Source organism: Amphiura filiformis, chromosome 2 (genome assembly GCF_039555335.1).
Source record: "Amphiura filiformis chromosome 2, Afil_fr2py, whole genome shotgun sequence".
In the NCBI taxonomy this organism is placed as follows: Eukaryota; Metazoa; Echinodermata; class Ophiuroidea; order Amphilepidida; family Amphiuridae; genus Amphiura; species Amphiura filiformis.
In genome coordinates, this window is record NC_092629.1 from 41,804,451 (window position 1) to 41,829,312 (window position 24,862).

At 36.3% G+C, this 24,862-nt stretch overlaps 1 protein-coding gene across 1 annotated transcript; it reads left to right on the plus strand.

The window, feature by feature from the left end:
* Window positions 1–219: 219 nt before the first annotated feature.
* LOC140146233 (uncharacterized) lies at window positions 220–20,764 on the plus strand. The gene is made up of 2 exons (XM_072168016.1): window positions 220–430; window positions 18,417–20,764. The coding sequence occupies exon 2, from the start codon at window positions 18,421–18,423 to the stop codon at window positions 20,089–20,091; it is 1,671 nt and encodes a 556-aa protein (XP_072024117.1). The 5' UTR covers window positions 220–430; window positions 18,417–18,420; the 3' UTR covers window positions 20,092–20,764.
* Window positions 20,765–24,862: the final 4,098 nt, after the last annotated feature.

Sequence of the window (24,862 nt, forward strand, 5' to 3'; positions counted from 1 at the left end):
AAATTGAAATATTTCATTTACTTTTTGAATTATGAATTTTCAATCAAATTCGGCAAAATGTCATTTTATTTCCGAAGCTACTTATTTTTTTTTTAAAGTACTTTCATTAATTAAAAAAACTGAAGTCACGCAACCGTAAGTTTAATATTTGGTGGCTTGCGCCCTTAATTTCAACTTCATTGCACAGAGAGCTCGCCACCCAATTAAAAAAAAATTGTGTTGAATTTCGGCAGTACAAATTTTACATCGTGTAATCGTGCTTGTGTGTTTGTTTGTTTTTAAATGGGTTATATTTTGGTTCACACACAGTGTAACACAGTAACAGCCATTCTAGTTGCACTTGCTTGAGTGCATATTTATTGTCAGAAACCGCATTGACACTGCCGCCTCACTATCTCTCAGTTGGCCAAACAGTTAACACTAATAACAGGTAAGCTTAAACATGTTAAATTCACGAATTTTAAAAAAATTATCATGCCGGGGCCGGGGCGTTACAGCCCATTTCATGTGGGCTGCCCGGAGTGGGCTGTGTAAACGCCAAACACTTTCGCTGTCATGAATATGCTCACTTCCCACTCACACTCTGTGCCCGACTCTGTGTCGGATAATTCAGGTGGTGGTCGCCGTGCACCGTGCATTCACTAAATTCAGAAAATTTTCATCGTCAACCGTGTAATTGAATGGGATTATTTTGACATTTTAAAACGCTTGAAATATCACAAACAAATAGGCCTATGTTAATAAATAATATAAATATAAATACAAGCTAAAACCGTTGGGGTTCGATAATGAACCCCACAAAACTAACCGAGTATATGGAAAATGCCATACGGCCGGGCGGTTTCACAAGTTGCCGGCTCTATCATGCCACTCGCCGCCTGGGAAAATTCCCGGTACAAACATATAGAAATTACTGCATGATTGGCTCAGTCCCGTTAATGAATTCTGCTTCATACGCATTCCAATATAAAATTATAATTGAACTGGGTTAGGGATGTTCATAAAATTTTGAAGTTCAATATTTTTAGCTGAAAGTTCTTTCATTTGAAAGAGAATTAAATTACCTAAACAATAAGGGGTCAATCATGTTTCTAGTGCATATACTTTTGAAGTTACAGACAAAAATAGTGTCATCAAATTGCCCAAAATTTTGTGTGTGAAATTGTGACAGCAGGCACATGTACAATGCACACTACTGTATGTGACCCCAGATGACCTCCTATTCTTTACTGTAAGAAAGCTGTTTTGGATGGTCTTGATTTACACACAAATTGCTTTTGAGCTAAATCGAGCGTCGACTTGGTGGAACATGGATTGCACTATGTGATAGTTTTATGAATCCAGTATCATGCCAGTACCAACATAAGTCAACATCACTTAGGTTTTGGTTGTCAAAATTAATTTTTAGTGATTTTCTCCATTGAGCCCCACAGTAAAGCCATTTTTGGACCGTACATGCACATTCCACTTCCCTATGGACGAATAGCGCCACCTATAGTATGTGATGTGAGCTAGCCTAACTGGGTACAACATTTTACACGTAAAAGTGCTATTAAAAGCCCATAGCACAGCAATGAACTATCGGGAAACCACAGAACAACGCGGCAAGTTAATTTTGCATTAGGCTAATGAAAGTTGATCCCCAGTTTCCCGTTACATAGTTTTTCATGACTGGGTAGGTGACTGTTTCATTATTCATTATTCATTATTTTCAAACTTTCATTATCGGTGCAAAGTTAATTACGGAATGCTATGTTTTGAGGCCCAAATAAAATAATAAAGTATAGTATTAAATGACCATGCTTCACTCAAATATTTTACCAACTTAGTCTTCAAAACAAATTTTAATTTAGCACATCTTCTTTGGAATCTTCAAATTAATCTTCAAAGGCCCAAATAAAATAATAAAGTATAGTATTAAATGACCATGCTTCACTCAAATATTTTACCAACTTAGTCTTCAAAACAAATTTTAATTTAGCACATCTTCTTTGGAATCTTCAAATTAACCTATAGGTTGTGCAACATATGAAAGCACCAGAAGTCCATGATAGTCTTTGGAGAACCTGGAGGACTGTGACAACTTGCTTTCCCCAACACTGCATCTCACTATCTCGAGATCAGACAGCGACAGTCCGGCAAATAAAACATTAAATGATTGACCAATGTCGGTTGTAATAATTGTCCACGGCAGTCGGACCTTGCCCTCCTCCTCCACCTTCACAGAAATAAACATATTTATCAAAAAACACCAGTAGGGGAAAGTAAATTGTCACAGTCAAAATGAACAAATAAACAAAATTGAAAGCAGAAATAAACTAAATTTGACAATTCGAACGTTCACATGGAGGTTGCTGGTAAAAATCATCACAGGGTGCACGTGTTAATAATAAAACAACCATGCAAGAAATTGACAAATAAATCATTTTATTTATAAGATTATTTTATTAAATACATATATTTGTAAGAAAAGCAGAATAAATTTGACTTCAAATTTTATTTATTTTATTTATTTTGATGTTGTCTATATATAGCGCGCTACATAGTGCACGGTAGAAATGCTTTCATATTTGTTCATATGCTGGTTCCCGCGAACTTGGCTGCCTCTCTTTGTGTTCGGTCTGTCCATTTAATGGTAGGAGAAACTTAGATGCAGGGAATTGCTAGTCTCCAGTAAATGCGCCCTACGATATCGCCATTTTACAACGTAGTTTAACCCAGCATTTGCAAAGACTCTTCGGGCCGGTCAGGGTCGGCGTAAAAGTGCTTAAAATACGTGTCGGACATGAAAGATGACATTAAAACTATCCTTTTTTTCTTAAAAACTTGAAAAATATGAAATAATGAAATAATGGAAAATAATGAAATATTTGATCGGCATTTTTTTTGACCGGAGTCGGGTAACGGGAAACTGGGAGTCAACTTTCATTAGCCTTATACAAAATGTGCATAAAACTGCATAAACCTGCATACCAAAATGCCAAAGATTCTCAGGCTAAATGAGTAAAATCATGTAGAGCTCCCAAGATTGAGGAGTTGTATTGCATTTTTATGCCTATAGTTCCAAAATCATGGCGGTAGACTTGTTTTCTTCAATAAGCATTAGACTTGTTTCAAGTCTTTGGAGGCAAACCAGCCTCATTTCCAACGACATAGTTCAATAGCATCATAAAACAGTAAGTGCTTAAGACTGGGGGTCTGGATCAATTCAGCAATGTGCGGACAAAGCCAAAAATAAAGGTTCATGGAATTTGCCTAAATCTTGTGATAGGAAAGGTATTTGGGTCTAATGATTTTGTAACTTGATCAAAATTCGAAAATCCCTTGTTGCCATGGTAACGGTTCTTTGAAGATTGCCACAGGAAAGTCCATTTTTCAATTTTACAGTTCAAAAAGACACATTTTCTAGCTAGCACTAATGAAATTGCTAGAAGTATGGAACAATTTAAATTGCTGCTGATAAATACCTATGTATCAGACGTTACAAAAATAGTACTGCCAGTTTTCTCACCCACCTAGAATATTGTGTAATATGCAATGCAAAATCCCTCTTTTTTGCAATTTTTTTCATTAGTAAAAGTGGTATAACTTTGAAATTCAATAACTCTCAAGAAGAAGTTTGCTGATTAAAGTCAGGGGTTGGATGAGAATGACTATGAATGAGGATGATCAACCAACCAATAAAAAAATTGGGGTCTTTACCCCATAACGAAGTTTTACTTTGAAGAAAGTTCGCTATTTTCGATAAAAATGAGCTAATTACATGGCACTTTCACAGTATAAAAAATCCTTTATTGGCTTGTGATTTGCAAATAACATACCCAGAATAGTTCATTGACCCATCATAACCATTGGTTATCATTTATTTAAGTAATTTTCACTTAGTAAACTGCCAGTGACCCTGCTCCAGCCATATGGTTTAATGCATGAAAAATATGCAAAGTTAGGCGCAAAATGGTTACCATGGGCATTAATTTCTTGGTGGTGGTTATCTGTCTTTTACAATCTCTACTCTTCCTAAACAATGGATAAATCGATTATAACTATTGAAACCAAATAAAACACATTATATTTCAGTTGGTCACTACTCTGGAGTAGGCTAGGGGTTTCCATGTATAATAATCATTTCTACTTCTTATTTAGGCCTATATTCACTACTGGACTCATTGATTGACTTTATCTGAAATACCTCACCAATAATCTAAATATGGTTTAAACATAATGAGAATGTGATAATTTCGTGGATTTATAATATTAAATTCCTTTTTACCAGTTGTTTCTACCTTATCTGGGGTTTACAGCAACAACAGCAACTGACATACAAAGTAACATTTTTCTTTGTTTTATACAATGTTATCTATAAATTTAGTTCTAAGACTGCATGATACTGAAAACAAATCTCAAATGTAAGAAAGATCAAACATTGTACAAAACAATAGAAACATGTTTATAAAAACATGGGGGACTGGACAATGCACTTGAATTATTGTTTTTAAAATGCAATGTCAGGTTTTTTTTTTTTTTTTAAAGTTAAATGTGGACATGGTGAAGCCATTGCCAACCCATCATAAAGTGATGCTCAAGTAGCAACAGCAGAAGGGTCTCTCTATTCCCAGCCTGGATTCCCAGTGACCTCTCCATGCTCATACCCATCAATAATAAATTCTATCTGCTTCTTGGAAATTGGGGTTGTTTGTTTCTTGCTGACTATAGGTTAAATACCAATAATTATGTATTACACAGGTTTCAATGGCAAAATGGCTAATTTCGGGTGGACGTTTCTCATATTCAGAACTCTCACAGTTAAATGCCACTAATATCAGGTGAAACTATATGATTTAGACGCCAAATGATCAAAAACTCAACATACACATGTACATGTAGGTTGACCTGAGACTTTTCTTGTTTTAACGCACTGAACCGCCCAGGCCTATTAGTGGTATATAACCTTTAGGGCCAATTCATGACCTAATCATATCTCTGATTCAGAAAGAATGCATTGCTGTCCGTTTGTATTTCCTCTTATCTTGGCTAGAAGGCTTTTTAATTTTGATGTTTGTAATTTTGTCATATTTTCCTGACTGAATGTGAGCTACTAGCGTCAATGCTTCAATGCTTTATGTATGTCGATGTACATGTTTCCTTGGGTAACTGAATAGCGTTTGCAATACCTCTTGAATCCACTGTAACAAGTAGATTCATCTACTGAAGATAAAGCTTCACATACTTCCTATTGCTGATTGGTGTTCTCGTAGAATTGGTGAACACTGTTGCTTGTACCAGGTTAGTACTAGTACTATAGCTGCCTGATGTTAAAAGCAGCACATAGTTCATGAATCATGATGTTGATGATTTTCAAATGTTTCTTGGTTAACATTTTCTGATGTTGAATTCCCTGAAGATCCATCTGCTGGAGATGAAACTTTACATGCTTCTTGATGTTGAGGGCTAGGCTTAAAACTTCCAAACGGCGTGCCAAAAAGAATTGCTTACTCCTTCCGGCCTGCCAACTCATCTTTGCTCCCCCGCACATGACATATGTTTGAGTTCCCAATTTGCAAACCTTATAATAATGGTCTAGATGTACATGTATAATGCAAGCGTAGTGAGCAAAGAATTTTGCATATTTGAACATTTCTGCACTGTTTTTCTAAGCCCATATCAGAGCGTGTCTGTAGTATAGTCTGCCCCGGAAATGTGCTCCAATGTCAGGCCTTGTCGTTTAGATTTTAAAGGCGGTGGCTAATCACTCGCTAGAATGATGCTAGGCGAGTGGTCAACTTTTCACATATACCACTTATTTGGGTATAATCAAGTAGAGCTTCGGTCTTAATATGGTATTTATGTATATAGTTGAAATGCGCGAAGCGCACTAAATATTTGTGACTTTGCCCGCTTGGAGGCAGCACAGGCTCGATTAAATGCTGAATTGGCTGATTCGATGGCTGATGTTAGGAGATTCACAGCGAGTGATATTAAGTGTCTGTGGCGAGTGGAAAATCGCTCGCTAGATATCGAGTTTGGGCGAGCGGTGGCGAGCGAGAGCGATCGCTCACCTCAAATGGCAAGGCCTGCAATGTCCATTGCCACCACCTAGCTTGCAGTGGCAAACAAAAACCTGGGCAAATCAGATGTGTCGTTTACCGGTATATTGACAGTACCCTATGAGCTCCTTTGCCAATGTTTGCGACGGCTAGGAACCATGGTATAGGGTCATGTACTAGACCGCTCACCCCTTTGACCTGCCAAAATTGCCCCCCCTTGTAGAGAAGGGCTAAAAATTCTTGGACACCCCCCCATATTTACCCTTCCTTCAGGGCTTATCATTATTGCACAGCCCCTGATTGGTGTTCTTGTAGAGTTGGTGAACTCTGTTGTTTGTACCGGGTATCTAGCTGTCTGATGCTAAAAGCAGTGGCAAACTTACAAAAACCTGGGCAAATCAGTCGTTTACCAGTATATTGACACTACCCTATGAGTATGAGCTCCTCTGCGACGGCTAGGAACCATGGTATAGGCTCATGTACTACTGTCTGTTCAATTAGCTTAGATTCTTGTATTTTTAAGATATTTGAACAAATAAATAATTGTGGTCAAAGTCATCAAAGAAAAGTGTTAGCACACCCTTAGACCTAACGTGATTTATACTTTTCAAATTCAAGTTCAATTTGAAACCCCATTTTTTTTCAATTTTGCCTCATTTTAGGCAGTTACCTGGGTCCACCCAACGGGTTCGCGACCTTTTCACAAATCGAGTGGGACGGGCCATTCTGAACTTAGGGAGGGCAAAGACCCTATCGAATTAAAAAGAAAATTCTGTCCACCGCGGGGAATTTGCATGATAATACAATAAAAGTTAAAAATCAGGTGATAGGTATGAATGGTTGTGGAATCGACCTGTCCCTCTGACAATTAGATCTGTCTTTTGAATTGTTATACCGTTCTTGTTATTGGATCGTGTGTATAGCTGATAGACAGTGCACGACCGGAGGGTACTGATCCGAACCCAGGCTACTTCGTACATTACAATGCATACAGCCCATAGTATTGCCCTCTATAACAATACGCGTACTGTACCGAATAAAGCGTAGTATCAACACGTCCGTCAACAGTTTTATAATAGGCCTATAGGCCCACACCCTGTCAGACCTATCAACACAATAAATAAATAAATAAATAAATAAATAAATAAATAAATAAATAAATAAATAAATAAATAATTCCAAAGTAAGAGGACTATAATTTTCTTTGGAAGGGGGGGGGGTCCCAAATTTGTCAAAAGTCGGCGTCAATAAAATTGCGATTCCCCCTATTTCCGCAAAAACAATTTTATGACCCCTCCACCACCGATACACTTATAAAATTGTATTGAAATCAGTCTTTTTGAACAAAATAAACCCCACTATCTGTGGTCATCTTGTGACTCCCTGCATTTTGGTCATCAAACATTTTTATTACCCCCCTATTTTACCCCAAAAGTTTATGACCCCCCTGCTAAGGAAATTAATAGCCCCCTAATGTTACAACAGTACGTGTGGTTGTAACACAAATTACTGGCAAATATTACTATTTTGCCTGACAATACTTCTTGATACGGATGGACGAATAAATACTATCTCAGCGCATCTAATTATTATAACTGGACATTCGCCGGTTCGTCCCCCATTGCACTAAATGGATTGATTCAAAAAGTTTATGGTACCCGACGGCCCTACAGCTTTTTATAAAAATATCATGGGAAAAGACCAAAATTGAAAAGAAATGGGGTTTCAAATTGAACTTTGGAATTTGAAAAGTATAAATCACGTTGGGTCTAGGGATGTGCTAACACTTTTCTTTGATGACTTTGACCACAATTTTGTATTTTTCAAATATCTTAAAAATACAAGAATCTAAGCTAATTGAACAGACAGTAGAACCCTCACCCCTTTGACCTGCCAAAATTGCTCCCCCCCTTTTGGGGGTTGCCAAAATTCTTGGACACCCCCCATATTTACCCTTCCTACAGGGCTTATCATTATTGCACAGCCCCTGATTGGTGGTCTCGTAAAGTTGGCGAACTCGGGGTTTGTACCGGGTAGCTAGCTGTCTGATGCTAAAAGCAACCTGTCTTCCAAGCGCTGCCCACTATCTGTATTTGAATAGCACTGCGATCTGTCTGATCTGCTTAACATGCTTAAAAGGCCTGTATGTATAATATAGCTTGCTTGTACCATTTAAAACTGGGATTCAAATTTAAGAAGTCACTTAATCTTTTCATCAATAGAAATATATTCAATAATTATTTCATTACGGTTATTTAAACACAATCCTGTTAAGCGAAATTTGTATTTTTTGCCATAAATTCCCCTTAAAAATACAATTTTTTTTCAAAAACTTGTTACTTTTAAAAAGCCAGAACTTCTTTAGAAGTTGAGACCCCAATTTTTTGAAACTATATATCTGTCAGCAAGGGTTCACTCTAGCTATGCCACCATACAATTACAAAATATCAACTTCTTCTTTACAGTTACACCCTTCAATGTTGGGGTAAAATGACACTTACAATTTTTCCCCAAAAATGTGTTTTTTCTACTTAAAATTAAAGGATCTTTTAAAAGAGTGACAAGCTCTTTCTTCATTTGCAAGGACTACCAAAGCATGCCGCTATCTGAAGCAAAAAAATAAAAAATTATATCACATCTTATTTATTTGTGGCATTCGACCAAACTTTGCACTTTTTCAAAAATGAAAATTGAAAATTTTGGTCATTTTCGACTCAAATTTGTTTCGTCCGTTACCATGCCAACAGGCCAAATGCAACTTTTTAAATGTTATTTTTAAAATGTCCCCCCTATACCCTTTCCATGCTAAAAGAATCAAGGATTTCTATTTTTTTGAGTTTGTCCACATATTTAAAATTTTGCTTGACGGTAACAGACCCCTAGTCTTAAAATGCAAACTCAAGTTGTGGAATACTAGTATGAGTAAAGAGTTTCTGTACCCAAGGACGCTCAGTGGTCAAAGTGCCTAACTACATTGTATGAATAAAAATAATATCCAAAATGGTCTCAAGTGCATAGTTTGGTGACATGTATGTAAACTCACAATTTGACCTCAAGTTTTAAGGTATGAGTTTTTACACACTAACACATTAAAAGGTCACGTAAAGAATTTACAAACACTATTATGAATAGAGACATGTGTTCTATAGATGAGCATGGTTGAGATTCTGCAAGGTCTTATCAGGGCTTGGCCAAACTGCTCTGGAGGTCTGGCATAGGTGCCAATAATATTATAACAAAACATAATTGCCAAATTTAAAGAATCATGATCCCAAATGGTTTCCCAGTATTCAGAATTTTTGCTGTACTATACAATATTGTGTTAGCATAAAAACAAAATATGAATACCATGCATGGGCACAGCACCGAATTTGTGTGGAGCATTGTGGGATATGGTTTAATGTTTGTTTATCTTATCTTAGTCTATCTGTATAACACCATAACATTAATGTTACTCATAAAAATGTTGTCAAGTAGGCGTAAACTTAATATACATGTAGTGATTTCCAGATTTGTTCTCTTTTTTGTTTTAAATTTAAAATGAGAGGTTCAAAACTCCAGTGGAAAAACTGGAAGAAGGACCTAACAGGATTTATTGTTTTTTGTGGATTATGGAAATCATGGACACAGAAAAGGTAATGCCATGTTTTAATCTCTCTTGTTTTACGCTAAATATAAGGCCAGATATGGGTAGGCCTATTTAGACCTACACCTATTTTTCGATAAAAAAAATATTTAAAAAAAACTCCTCCATTTTTTTTGAAAACTCAGACGAGAAACATGTCTCGGTGCAAGTGTTTCTGTCCTGTTTATAAGCCTTTTAAAGCCTTTTTATTTAAAAGGTGCCCCATGTAATTAAATTGCTTCCTCTTTACTCCTTCGGATTGCAAACAAATGCTTCCTCTCCCCTCCCCCCCTGTTTCGACTTGCTAAAACAGCCCCCCCCCCCATTTTAAACTCTCCCGGGCTTATGGATATAGGTGTAGGGCTGGCATTCGGCGAGAGGGGCATTCGGCGAGAGCAAAATGTAAAAAATATGGGGTCAATGGGTGAGAGCATGATTTTTGGCATTCGGTGAGAGCAAAATGTAAAAATTATGGGGTCATTGGGTGAGAATAGCACTGGCTTCTGTGCTGTACTCTGATACCTGGATGATGATTTTCCAACTGTAGGATAGTAGCCGATCTCGCTCCGCTCGCTATTCGAGAGGCGTCGCGGTTTGTGGAACGGGGCTAGTTCTAGGTGAGAACATGACCTTTTTTTAATGGAACCTTTGAGTGAGAGCCGAAACAGTGCCAAAAAACCTTGAACATCAAATTTTTAGTTCTAATTGGCTTCTCAAATCACTTGGTTTTTTCAAAATAAGTAACAAAATCAGTGATAAATGAAATTTTCTGTTCAAATTGAAAAATAAGGGTATTTAGACTATGGGGCATGGGCATTTATCTTTAACTTCTGTAGTCCCCTCTTGGGCAGAACATAAAAACATAACAAATCAAGAGTAAAGATATGTCTGAATTAATATCCAAAAAGTTCCCACGTTTTACTTGGCACATTTAGGAGTTATTTAGGGTTTAAAATGTGTTTTTCATGATTGTTTTCCATTTTTGCCCAAAAATGTCAAATATTAAAATAGCTGTAACTTTAAAAATAAATTGAGTAGTAGACTACCTCGTAGTCCACTTGCCCATTGTGCATACTCTGGATATTGAATTCAAGCTTAAAACTCAGATTTAAGGTAGAAAGACCCCTATTAAATGCCATTTTTGACAATTTGTAAAATTTTCCTTAACAGAAAACTACATTTCTTAGCTTTCCTTTGCTTTTTACCCCATTCAAATACAATATTCTGTTCAAAAGTTGAAATTATAAATGTGGCAAGGGATTCGGCAAAAACCTGAAAACTTTATGAAATTTGTATACTTTTACATGTAATTTTTTTCTTTTGTATTTTATTGTTTTTCAAACTGCGATTTTTAATCAAATCAACTTTCAAAATAAATTTGAGCAGGTTTAGGCTAGTTTTGTTAATTAAAAATGTATTATTATTACTTTTGGTAAATATTGTATACCTTGAAGTGTTTTTAATCTATTATGAGGTATATTTTATATTTTTGATGACAATTTACACAAAGTAATAATTATTAAATGTTATTTTGTCATTTTTTGCAATTTCTATTTTGGACAATAGTGTAATTTTTGATGCACAATATCTCATTTTCGTTTATTCCAATTAAAAAGCCATTTGGCATAGCTGTTCATTGGATATTTCTGCTTGTCCTGACATTTTTAGTTTTTTGAAGTAATGTTTAGATTTTGTGCTATGACCTCCACGCATGCTAATGAGGTGCGAAAAATATGAAATTTGCATATTTTTGAATATTATGCAAATTTGATCAATTAATTTGAAATTTGGAAAATGTCAGAGGACAAGTAGAATTACTCAATACATCTAAATACCAAGTTTCATGTTGATAGGTGGTATACTTTGACCAGGAGAGTGCATCAGAAATCGGTCAAAATGGCCGCTATTGGCGGCCATTTTGACTACGTAATTTGCATAATTTATGCAAAAATTATTTTTTGTATATAATTTGGTATGTGTTTTCATGTCATCAATGAACATTAAAGAAATACCTTAAAATAAAGATTTTTGCTGAATAGGGGTCTTTCTACCTTCATTAATTTGTGCACAATTGATAGATTTTCACAACTGATCATCTTTTCAGTCACTGTACTCCCTCTGTTTGTCAGCTTCCCAAGTGGACTACTGACTTTGGATTGCGGTTTACATGCTTAACACGGCTGTCTATGAGCTTCTATGGATGAGATTGTCGGATTCCTGGCCTACTAAAATTGGCCATGATGTAATGCATCTTTAAATGGATCTGGCTTGTGATTGGTCGCACAGATCTCGTTATGGTTTAAATACTCCGGGCACCTGCCATTACCATTAATAACTACATGGTACACAGCTATGCGGCCTATGTGTGGCGGGAACATGAGCGCGTCTTGTACCATGCTTGTATTTTGGATTGGATGATAAACAAGTTTGATTGACAGTGTTTGTGTTAGGGATCAAAGTCCCGTTTAAAATTGAAAGTCCATAGTCGATTTTTAACTGGGACTTATGCTATTAATAAACTGGTAGATTCTAAAATCAGAATTGTTCAGTATTGAAGTGCTTATATAATGACATTATGATGTTGCATTCAATAATATAAGCCTACGTATACATTACTTTTACTGTCACTAATATAATTATATAAACTTTTTCATAACAATTTTATACTAGTATTTTGATGTAATAAATATCAGTATAATTTCGAGAACTGAATGTTTTCATCATGATTACCGGCATCATGTAACCGACATCAGAATGGTTGGTCTTAATAATAAGGGTGGGGGTTGAAATGTTAGGACTTAAGGTAATATCATTATTTACCATGTTTATTATTTTGTTTATTTTGATTGTGTCATTCTTAATTAATATAGGTTTTTGGTTTCATGTCAAATTATATTTCTATCTGTTGTGTAATTAATCGATCATGATCATCATCAAGTTAAGTTATTTTCCATCGTAACATCATTGTCTTTGAAATTATTTTAATAGATCATGGTTCATCTTTAATTTGAAAAGGTCATTTACCTCATGAACAATCCTTTGATTCTCAATTTTATGAGTTCATCAAATGTTTATGTCTTCATTGTTTATTGTCTACTATTCATAGAAGTTTTAAGAGCACTTTAGAGAGCAAAAAGTGGGGGCCTGGGCCAAGTTTTGACAAGCCATATCTCCAAAACCGCTTGGAGTTGAGCATTCATTTTTTTCCAATGTGTTCATTATGCTCATAGAGGTATGCTAGAAATGATTTTCAGCAAAATTTGAGGGGATGACCACTGACCAACCAACCCATTTTGTTGATGTGGTTGGAATGACATATGTGAGTAGGCAAACCTAACTGATGTTTTTAAAGCAAAGTCATCGAGTCCCAAACCAATATCTCTCAGAAATGCTGTCCAAGAACATATTTTCAACATACCTGAAGTTGATGGTGGGGCAAAATGTCTGACATTGGTTTTCAGGGGGGTCAAAATGTACAAAAAATGTACAATTGGAGTTTTGCATGGGTAATATCTCAGCTTAAAGTGTTCTAATAGGCTCAATATGGGATAAGAGTAATGTCCTACCAAAGGGCTCTGACTGGCAAAAAATGGACCATAAAATTATTTTTACTTTTGGAGTTCTGACCCCCCGAAGTTGGTCCTGGATGGACTAAGTAGCATTTTGAGGGCCCTATATCTTTTAAAGTAAAGGAGTCACAAGTTTTCTGATGCCAGATTTGAATTCTACACAAAAAAGTACCCCAGGATACATACTTTTCAAAGTTGTTGGGGGTTCCCTTTATACATTTATGGACCTCCAAACATCGTCTTTCGCGTTGCGACACATTTTTTACGCTGACCCCCCTAAATTTCAAACTGATGCCACAGGAAAACGAAATGGAGTATGAAGCTCAAATTTTCAGGATTTTACTCTCTCATCAATATCTACCACCACACAGAAAAAGAAAAAAATGAAGAGGTGCTGCACACCGACATCGCCTGATGGCTAATAATTATTTGGTGCAGCAGTGACATTAAAATGAATACACGGGATCGATACACGTGAATTGCTATGCACGATTTTGATATCAGACGAAAATCTTCGGATACTGAGTTAGAAAATGATGAATATCTCCCGTAAATGAATTTTTCTCAAGAAACCAGATGTGGTCTCATACACTTGAAAATATGTGTTGAACAGATATTATAGTCGTTAGCGTGCGCTTTGAAAATTGGCCGTGCGCTTTGAACTCAAAATTTGACCAAGACTCTCAATTTTATATTGCGTTGGTCTTGTATGGACTACAGCGCAGCAGCAGGCTATAGCGGCACTCACTCAAGTGGAGAGAGTATAACCATTGACCGCAATGTCGTATACAAGCTTGCTCACAGAGCGAGAAATCAATTACCCCGTCTATGTCAGTAGCCTTAGTCAGGTCACTTCGCTAATAATATGCATCTCATAAGATCCGAATAAAATGGTCATGGGTGGCTGTGGATTCAACCTACCATGGCGATTTCTACTATGAAGATATCGGGGCGATGTCACTGTGTGCTGCGGTGTACATCCCTGGAGATGACATGGAATGGCTCTTATTATCATTGCATCGATCTTCATATTGTTTCTACATTATTAATATTATATTAAAGCCGGAGCATAACATTGTATATTTACAAGTCTTCCATCGTGTCGATTTATTTTGTGTAACGGGATTCTCCATTAATGATATCGCCCGAGTAAGTCCCTGGATCCAGAAGTTGAACAAATAGAAATTACCCTAAAAAATCTTCACCGTTACAATAACATGTTTTATTTATCAAAAATCGACTACGGCATAGTCAAATTGAGTAGAAGTTTCATTTCTATTGTAGATGTTACATGTCACATGCATTTCCAACACTGGTGAATAAAAATGTCACAGCACAGCACTAAAATATACAAAAATGGCAAAAATCATTTTTTGTTGTTGCTATTTTGGCCATTTTTGACCTAAAATGTAATTTTTGCATGGGGAAAAAAATAAATATATATTTTATTGACTTAAAAAGTGTGTCATTATGTCAATGTACTTATTTGGAACAAAAATGTTAATGACGATGCATGTCTGTGACCTATAGTTTTTGATCTATGGGCCTTTTAATGATCACGATGTGGACTAAATATGCATGATTTTATTAATTTTTCCAATATTAGGCTGAAAATGGTTATTTTTAGTAATTTTAACAAACTTTTCAGTGTTTGGAAAGTGGGAACTTCATTTATATTATGGATATATTATAGTACTTTCGTTTTAAGCTATTTGTAGATCCACTGGTAGCTCGGTTTCCATGGCAGCAGCAATTATATCATCAATTTGACTAATTTCAATGCAGCAAAATCATTTTAGTCAACATTTTACTGCATTGAATGTAGATAAAAATTGCTGCTACCCCGGTAGTGGGCATACTAGTGGATCTTGAAATAGCTTAACATTAAAGTACAATTACATGTTCATATTATTAAGTGAAGTTCCCACTTTCCAAAAACTAACAAGTTGGTTAAAATGGCCATAAAGGACCATTTTTGGCATAATATTGGAAATATTGAACAAAAACATCCCACATGTATTTTAGTCCATATGTGAATTCGAAAGGGCCATAGGTCAAAAACTATAGGTCACAGGCATTCACCATCTTAACCTTTTTGTTCAGAATAACTAGGTTGACATAATGACATATATTTTAAATCAATAAAATATATATTTTTTCCCATGCAAAATTACATTTTTAGGTCAAAATGGCCAAAATAGCAAAAAAAAATATGATTTTTGTCATTTTTTTATATTTTAGAGTTGTGCTGTGACATTTTTATTTTCCAGCGTAGGAAATGCATGTGACATGTAACATCTACAACAGGAATGAAATTTCTACTCAATTTATTTTTTAAATTACAGCTATTTTAATATTTGACATTTTTGTAATTTTTTAACCCTAAATAACTCCTAAATGTGCCAAGTAAAACGTGGGAACTTTTTGGATATTAATTCAGACATATCTTTACTCTTGATTTGTTGTGTTTTCATGTTCTGCCCAAGAGGGGACTACAAAAGTGGAAAACCAAGGGCCATAGAGATGCATGCCCCATGGTCTAATTTGGGTGACAGATCAAATGGAAAAATAAGGGGTCTTCGGGTGACAGAGCATGTGTTTGTAAAAATGCGGGGTCTTTGGGTGACAGTGACGCTGAAAAAGGGGGTCTTCACCCTACATACGCGTCACCTCCAAAGTGGGAGTGCCCCCTGGGCTCCGTGCTCACATCGATCCATGCTTAATGCGAGTCTCAAGTTTTTATATAAATTGTCAGTGGACCTGTGTGACATTTAAAATTTTGCAAATTGAGTTCGGGCCCCCTTTTATTTTTTGAAGCAATGATTTAAATATAGTGTAAAAATGATGCACCAAATGGCTTCAATTGGACGTTCATTTTGCAAATTTTACAACACAATTTATAGGCCTACATGTACAATAATAGGGAAAACTTGGACCGATTATCTTAAAAATTTTCGGTTTTTTTCAAACTAAAATTTTTCACACCAATATAGTGCCAAAATGGTCCACCAAATCGCTTCAATTAGGTCTTAATTTTGCAAAAAGTCTTCTAAACTAAAATTTTTAACACCAATATAGTGCCAAAATGGTCCACCAAATCGCTTCAATTAGGTCTTCATTTTGCAAAAGTTTCTTACTTTTGAGTGGATCCCCTTAGACACCCCCCCCCCCCCCCCATGCGTAGTGGATAAACAAGTGTCCATTTTCACTTCTGATTTCAATATTTGCCAATTTATGTGTAGGCCTAACACAATAATTTAAACTTGTCCACAAAAGGCTTCATGGACCGCTCATTTCACAAATTTTCGGCTTTTTCAAACTAAAATTTTACACACTAATAGTGCCAAAATAGTCCACCAAATCGCTTCAACTAGGTCTTCATTTTGCAAAAGTTGCTTACTTTGGAGGGGGCCACATCCCCCTCAGACACCCCCTACGTCGCGACGAATGGACGCTGGATCAACAATCCTTGTTGGGCGCCCCACTTTTATCCGCCTTTCTACGCGCCTGGTATATACATATAGTATACAGTGCTGATATAATCTTGACTTGGTTCAGTTTATCATGCACTGTATTCTCTTTTGACCATGTCAGGTCATGTCAAGCAGGTCAAATTGTAACCTAGAAATCAAAATTATGTAACACCAACAATTTCAACAAAAGGTATCATTACCTAGCCGTGACTTACGTCACAGCTAGGTTCTGAAATCTAGCTGTTTCTTTCTTCTGGCAACACGTCCACTGCTCCTTTATGCTGAGGCCGATTTTGACCATTTTTATATTTTGATGGATCCAAGTGTGTGAAAATGTTGGATCCAAAACATAATAATGATAAAATTGGATGCTTTACGCCCAATATTTATTGGTCAAGCTATGAGATATTTTAACTCATAGCTCGACCAATAAATATGGGCTCAACCGATCCAATTTTATATCAAACTTGGTCACAAGCAACACTGTCCAAGATGTAACATGATATGTGACAAGATCCGGGTCAAAGGTCACGCAAGGGTCACAAGGGTCAAAAAGGTGATTTCAGCTGAAAATGCTACTCTTTCCGCAAATTTCATGGCTCAGAGTTGGGACTTGCACACATGCATTGACCTTCGATGGTACACAAAAGTTGCTCTCCGATTTGGGATCAAAGGGGTCACTTCCGGTCATTTATGAAATACCTTCAAAATGCTACTTCTCGCACAAATTAAATAGTACAGAGTTGGTACTTACACACATGCATTGACCTTATAACAGGTGCATGAAAGTTTTTCTCCGATTTGGGGTCAAAGGTCATTAAGGGGTCATTTCCGGTTATTAAAAATCTTCAAAAAATTATATCTACTATATGTAACATAGTACGCTGATGCCACTTGCACAGAAATAATCCTTATGACATCTTAAATATATTAAAAATATTTATGACCCCATAGGTCAAAGTTTAGGGGTCAAAGGTCAAATTTTTGAAATTGGTCCAATTGCGCTCAAATTGGAAACGAATGATCCATATGACATTCTAAACATGTTAAAGATGTTTATGACCCCGAAGGACAAAGTTTAGGGGTCCAAGGTCACATTTTAAAATTGGTACAATCGAGCTCAAATTGGATAGGGGTGATCCTTTATATGGCATTCTAAACATGGGAAACATGTTTATGACCATGAAGGTCAAAATTTAAGGGTCATTTTGTCAAATGTCAGTAAGGGGTCATATCTGCTCAACGGTTACGGCTAGGTTCAGATCTATAGCTAGATCTAGTTGTGCTTGTAATCCCAGCAGGAGTCTGAAGGTATTATTGATAACAAGATCCATTTAAGGGGGCTGTCAATTTTTTTGGAATGGGGGGTCATGAATATTACGATCAACATTTTAATACGCATTAAATAATTTGTCTTGATTCTGTGTAAGCGGAAGGGGGGTCATTAAATTTTAGACCCAAGATAGGGGGTCATAAAAAATTGACTCCGGTAACCGACATATTCATGACCCCCCCCCCCCTCCGAAGAAAATGACATCCCTCTAACATGCCAAAATTATATTTCCTGGGGATATATCGACCTCAACCTTAACTTTTATGTAGGGTTAGTGGATCACCATGTCCCTTTTTAAGTAGCTTCATATCCATGCAATTACTTCTAAAACAATTCCTTTTACTGATTAATATCTTTTCATTATCTTTTCAGAGCCATGAAGAATGGACTCCAATTTCAGCATTTACGAGGCAGGACATATCAAGTACAGATTGAGTCAAATTATGCAAACAGTTTTCAACCATACAAATGTATCTACTGCGGACGATTTTACAGTAATTTCACATATTATGTGAAACATGGGATAAGACATAGAGCAAGATTAAACAGGTACTGGTACAGAGCACAGACTATACATAAAAGGATTTGTACAGTGAAACCATACCAATGTAAATATTGCAACAGGAGTTTCTCCTACCCAAGTGCACAAACTATACATAAAAGGATTCACACCAAAGAGAAGCCATACCAATGTAAATACTGTGAAAAGAGTTTCTCACGGGCCGGAGACAAGACTGTACATGAAAGGATCCATACCAAAGAAAAGCCATACCAATGTAAATATTGTAAAAAGAGTTTCTCACAGGCAAGTAGCCAGATTGCACATGAAAGGATTCACACTAAAGAGACACCATACCAATGTAAATATTGTGAAAAGAGTTTCTCAACTTCAAGTCCCAAGACTGTACATGAGCGGAGTCACACCAAAGAGAGACCATACCAATGTAAATATTGTGAAAAGAGTTTCTCAACTTCAAGTCACAAGACTGTACATGAGCGGAGTCACACCAAAGAGACACAATACCAATGTAAATATTGTGAAAAGAGTTTCTCAACTTCAAGTCACAAGACTGTACATGAGCGGAGTCACACCAAAGAGAGACCATACCAATGTAACTATTGTGAAAAGAGTTTCTCACGGGCTGGAGACAAGACTGTACATGAAAGGATCCATACCAAAGAAAAGCCATACCAATGTAAATATTGTAAAAAGAGTTTCTCACAGGCAAGTAGCCAGATTGCACATGAAAGGATTCACACTAAAGAGACACCATACCAATGTAAATATTGTGAAAAGAGTTTCTCAACTTCAAGTCCCAAGACTGTACATGAGCGGAGTCACACCAAAGAGAGACCATACAAATGTAAATATTGTGAAAAGAGTTTCTTGATTTCAAGTAACAAGATTGCACATGAAAGGATTCACACCAAAGAGAGACCATACCAATGTAACTATTGTGAAAAGAGTTTCTTACAGGCCGGAAACAAGACTGTACATGAAAGGACTCACACCAAAGAGAAGCCATACCAATGTAAATATTGTGAAAAGAGTTTCTCAACTTCAAGTGACAAGAATAGACATGAAAGGACTCACACCAAAGAGAAACCATATCAATGTAAATATTGTGGAAAGAGTTTCTCACAGGCTGGAGACAAGAGTGTACATGAAAGGACTCACACCAAAGAGAAGCCATACCAATGTAAATATTGTGAAAAGAGTTTCTCAACTTCAAGTTACAAGAATAAACATGAAAGGATTCACACTAAAGAGACACCATACCAATGTAAATACTGTGAAAAGAGTTTCTCAACTTCAAGTCAAAGGACTGTACATGAGCGGAGTCACACCAAAGAGAGACCATACAAATGTAAATATTGTGAAAAGAGTTTCTCACAGGCCGGAGACAAGACTATGCATGAAAGGATCCATACAAAAGAGAAGCCATACCAATGTAAATATTGTGAAAAGAGTTTCTCACAGGCAGGTCAAAAGACTATACATGAAAGGAGGATTCACACTAAAGAGACACCATATCAATTAATGTAAATATTGTGAAAAGAGTTTCTCACAAGCATGTAGCAAGATTACACATGAAAGGATTCACACCAAAGAAACCGTACGAATGTGAATTTTGTGAAAAGAGTTTCTCACAGGCTATGCATGAAAGTATTCACACCAAAGAGAAACCATAGCAATGTCACACCAAAGAGAAACCATAGCAATGTATATTTTGTGAAAAGAGTTTCTCAGATTCAGTTAACAAGATTGTACATGAATGGATTTACACTAAAGAGAACCCTAAATACCAATGTATATACTGTGAAAAGACTGAAATGCAGGTATTCCAAGACAACCAAGGATTTACACATATACACTGCTCCTTTGGAAAATAAAAATTTCTGGATGAAAATGTAACCCATTTTAGATCCCCCCCCTCCAAATAAGACTAACTTCACAATGATGCATTCTTTCTACCCCTTTGCATTTCGCAATATGCCTCCTGCCATAATTATTATGATACATACCTGTTAATGTGTGGAGTAGGTATATGAGAGCTGGAGCTCATTTTGAAAATGACATAAAATTATAAACTTGTGAAAAAAATCTATAGATTTGCATGATTTTGCATGCGTTGCAACACAACCCACATGCTCAAAATAAAGAGATATTTACCACAAAAAAAAGAGCCGGTTGATATCACAAAATAAAGAGATGTCAACCAAAATTCTGAATCGGTGGAAATTGATTTTTAGTTATGAAGACAGGTATATCTGACAGTGTTGTAGTCGAGACCGGCCTATCCGAGACCAAGACCGAGACCGAGATCAGGCAGTCCGAGACCAAGACCGAGACCGGCTGGTCCGAGACCGAGACCAAGACCGAGACCGGCAGGTCCGAGACCGAGACCGAGACCTTGAAAGCAATATCTTTATTGAATGATCGGTGACTGGTATATGATTGGCCATACAGTCCATTTTTAGTGCTAGCTTTTTAAGCAAGGAAACCAAAATTCAATTATTCTGCCTCCGCAGGAGGTAGTTTGCTTTGAAATTGACACCTAAAATGCCGCACATTGCGCGGCATGTAGGCCGATTGTACAAATTTATATTCTCACAAGTACTCTAATTTCCGCCCAATATTGAGAGCCCAATATATATCCCCCACCTCTCTGCGCCATACATAAATTCGCCTATCGCCATTTCCGAATGTTCAAAAAGGTAATCACGCTTCCTCAGCATGTGCAATAAATTAGCATTAAAATTAATCTTATTCTATAGGGATTCTAGAAACACCTAGCACGTGGCGCTAATGGTGTGGGTCTATCAAGCTCATGAATTATGCATTAGAATATTTTCAAACTCATACGTTGTATAATTGAAGACCGAATTAAAAAAGACTAGCTTGCGTATGCCGTCCTGTCAACCAGACCAAAAATGCCATACTGCGCAGGTCAGCAACCAATCACGGCGCGCTTTGTCATGACGTCAGGCGCAAACTAGTCTTTTTTAATTCGATCTTTAATTATAGGTTGTAACCTCAGCGCTCATCAGCAGCTTTTAACCGTTATGCTGTGGCAATGGGAATACACATCAAACAAGGTTTAATTTCATGATTACATGAAACCTGATTATCAATGCAAAAACTTTGGCTGGAGAAGTTGAAGCTGACGTTCATGGCGACACTTTGGATGTGATAATTTGACATCATGGATTGTTTTGTGCAAAATTTGAGGTATTTTTGTGCCGCGGCCAGTCAGCAGACCGACTGGCATGCAGGCCTAGCTCGACTAGGCCACAATCATGAGCATGATGCATTTGAACTGCAATGTATGGTATGATACGCCTAGCCGCGCCTATGGCCGGCTTCATTGCTGTTCAAATACATGTACTAAAGTATTGCAATTTTATTGCGTTGATATAATTCGTTTTAAAGTATTTGCTTCCCCAATTCCCATGCGTGGTTGGTCATGTTGGTGGTATGTATGTCAGTTTTTTACATTCTACTGAGTACTGTTGCAATATTTTTGCATGCATACCCATGACCGTTCAAGACTCTGACTGAGAAATTTGCTTTTTGTTTGTTAAGATAAAAATAAAATGCAAGAATCATCTTTCCCCATACAATACTTCTTACAAACAAGGTGTTGATATTGACCCTTTCGATGCAAGACAAAGCACAAATGAAGCAAACAAAAAAAAACACTCATGTTTGTGATTTCTTTACTCAACTTCACATAAAAAAAAGTAATGGGCTATGAACCCCCCCCTAAATATAATAATATTAATATTATTTTAGTCCTAAATACAAAATATATTAAACATGCATAAAAGAATCTGATACGAAAAATTTGTTACTCTGAAACTTTACAATCGTAATTTTCAGTCAAAAAATCCACGAGAAATGACTCTTGATACAACAATATTTAAAAAACAGAAACGGCTGCCTGCATCTGGAACTCTTCATATCTGAAAGTTTGAAGGTGTTATTTCATACATCAGAATTATCTGCAAGATTGCAAGATGGCTTTAGGTGACCGTGGCCCTATTGGCTAATGCACAAATTTAGATTTTCTTTCTATTTAAATATGTTAAAGCTTATGCCATGTAGATTACATTCGGTTCTTGAGATATGGCCTGTCAAAATGGCACGAAACCAAAAAAAAATTGGCAACAACTTTCTTTTTATTTTCTATATTTTTGACAAGTCCAGTTGCCAGATGATTTTCTAATTACATGCATGAATTATGCAAAGTAAAGATTTCAGATAATCAGATACAATTAAAAGAGCTATGGTACTGAGGCATGGTACATGGGTAGAACACACACTATACTACAAAATTACGGTTTGCGTTTTGGCAAATTTCAATTTGCATAATTAATTAGGGCCACTTATTAGAAAAGCTGATTAGGGCCCTAATTAATTATGCAAATGGAAATTTGCCAAAGGCATCAATGGGTTTTATATCTTATTTTGTAGCCGATCTGAACATTTTACTTCGTATAATTCTTGCATATATAATTAGAAAATAAGGCCTACCTGACATTGCATAACAAAAATAAAAGAAATTTGTTGCCAACTTCTTGGTTTCGCGCCATTTTGACAGGCCATATTTTGGTAACCGAATATCCGATTAAAATAAAATGTTCAGTCTTGTAATCAGGAGAGAATGGAATCACATATTTCAATCAGACAAAAATCTATATCCAATAGCGTTACCTTAAAGCTAGCATTATAAGTGTCTCCTTAATAACAAAAGGTGCCCACTGGTATCTTGGAGGCATTGTCTTTTTTAAAGACATTTTTTGTTTTTTAAAACATTTGGATCCAAAACAAGATAAATAAGACGATTCAAATGACCCGTTAGTAACATTGCAATAATAATATTGGGCCCAAAAGCTATAAAAGAATGCACTCAAAAAATCGGAAACGTTATTGTAAAATATTATGAAAACGTTTCTATAACCGTTACTAGAATGTACATTTTAACATTATCTGGTATACCTTTGTGAGTCCTTTCATGTTGCCACTTTTTGGCACGTCCATAAAAAAGATTATTTGGACAAATGCACCAATGAAATTGTTTAAAAGTAGATTTTAACAGAACTGGATTCTGGAGATTGAGATAGAGTTCTTTTTTTAATTTATACAATGTTTTGAACAATTACTAATTGGACCTAATTGAAAAGTAAATGAGTAGGTCTTGATATATGATTGAAAATGTTAATTGAGGATTTAGTAAAATCTTAAATGATTCAAAACTGTCTGAGCAGAATTTCTGCCAGGCAACCAGAATAGTGCTATTTTGCCGGTCTCGAACCCGGTCTCGGACCGAGACCTCGAGACCAGGAGGGCCGAGACCAAGACCGAGACCAGCAGGTCCGAGACCGAGACCAAGACCAGAAGCTTAGCTGGTCTCGAGACCGAGGCCGGTCTCGAGACCTACAACACTGATATCTGATAATAAAGAGATGCCTACAGTTATAAGGAGCTGCGTTCCATCGCCAAAAACACCGGTCTGCGTGGATACTACTGCTTGAAAAAAGCGGATCTGCTAAAACTTTTGGAACCACTGCGGAAGAGTGGCTTTATGAAAAAAATATCGTTTGGAAACACAATGTGATGTACGGAGTGAATAAAGATATACCGGTACTATTTCTATGGAAATACATGGTGGATGGATTCATCTTCAAAAATTTGGGGTTGATTTACTAAAAAATGAAAATCAAAATAATTACATTCCCGATAAATTGCTATTCTGAGTAATGGGTTAATTAGTTTCCTGCCTTACACAGGATTGAATAGGGATTACCATAGTTCAATAATTATTGTTAATTATTTATTAAATAAACCTCGTTTAAATAAGTACTTTCAAGGATTAAGAAGTCCACTTAGTTCCACAGCCAAATACCATGAAATTATGAACTCCAAAATCTGATATATTTTTTTTGTGTTAATTTTATGGGAATTTCATCTTTAAAGGCTCAAAAACTCAAAAACATGCCTGGCGACTTGTTCCGAGTTTTGTTGGAGCTGGTCACATATTGATTGGCAACATTTTCCATTATGTCAGCGCTGTAATCGGACACAACAGAACAATAAAACCTGCAGTGTGTTGGGCCCAGCTTACTCAAAAGAAAAACAATTCTACAAATACAATTCAGATTTATTTTGGTGTGAATATATGTCATGACCTTGGAATCCATACTATGAAATATACATACAGGGTGTAACAATAAAATTTATACAATTGCATTTTGACTTCTCGGGAAAAAAGTAAAAGAGATATGGCACACATGTTATATGCAATACAGTCAGT

Bases quoted from the DNA above. Each gene is read 5' to 3' on its own strand.
- LOC140146233 (XM_072168016.1), top strand. From the start codon at position 18,421: ATGAAGAATGGACTCCAATTTCAGCATTTACGAGGCAGGACATATCAA.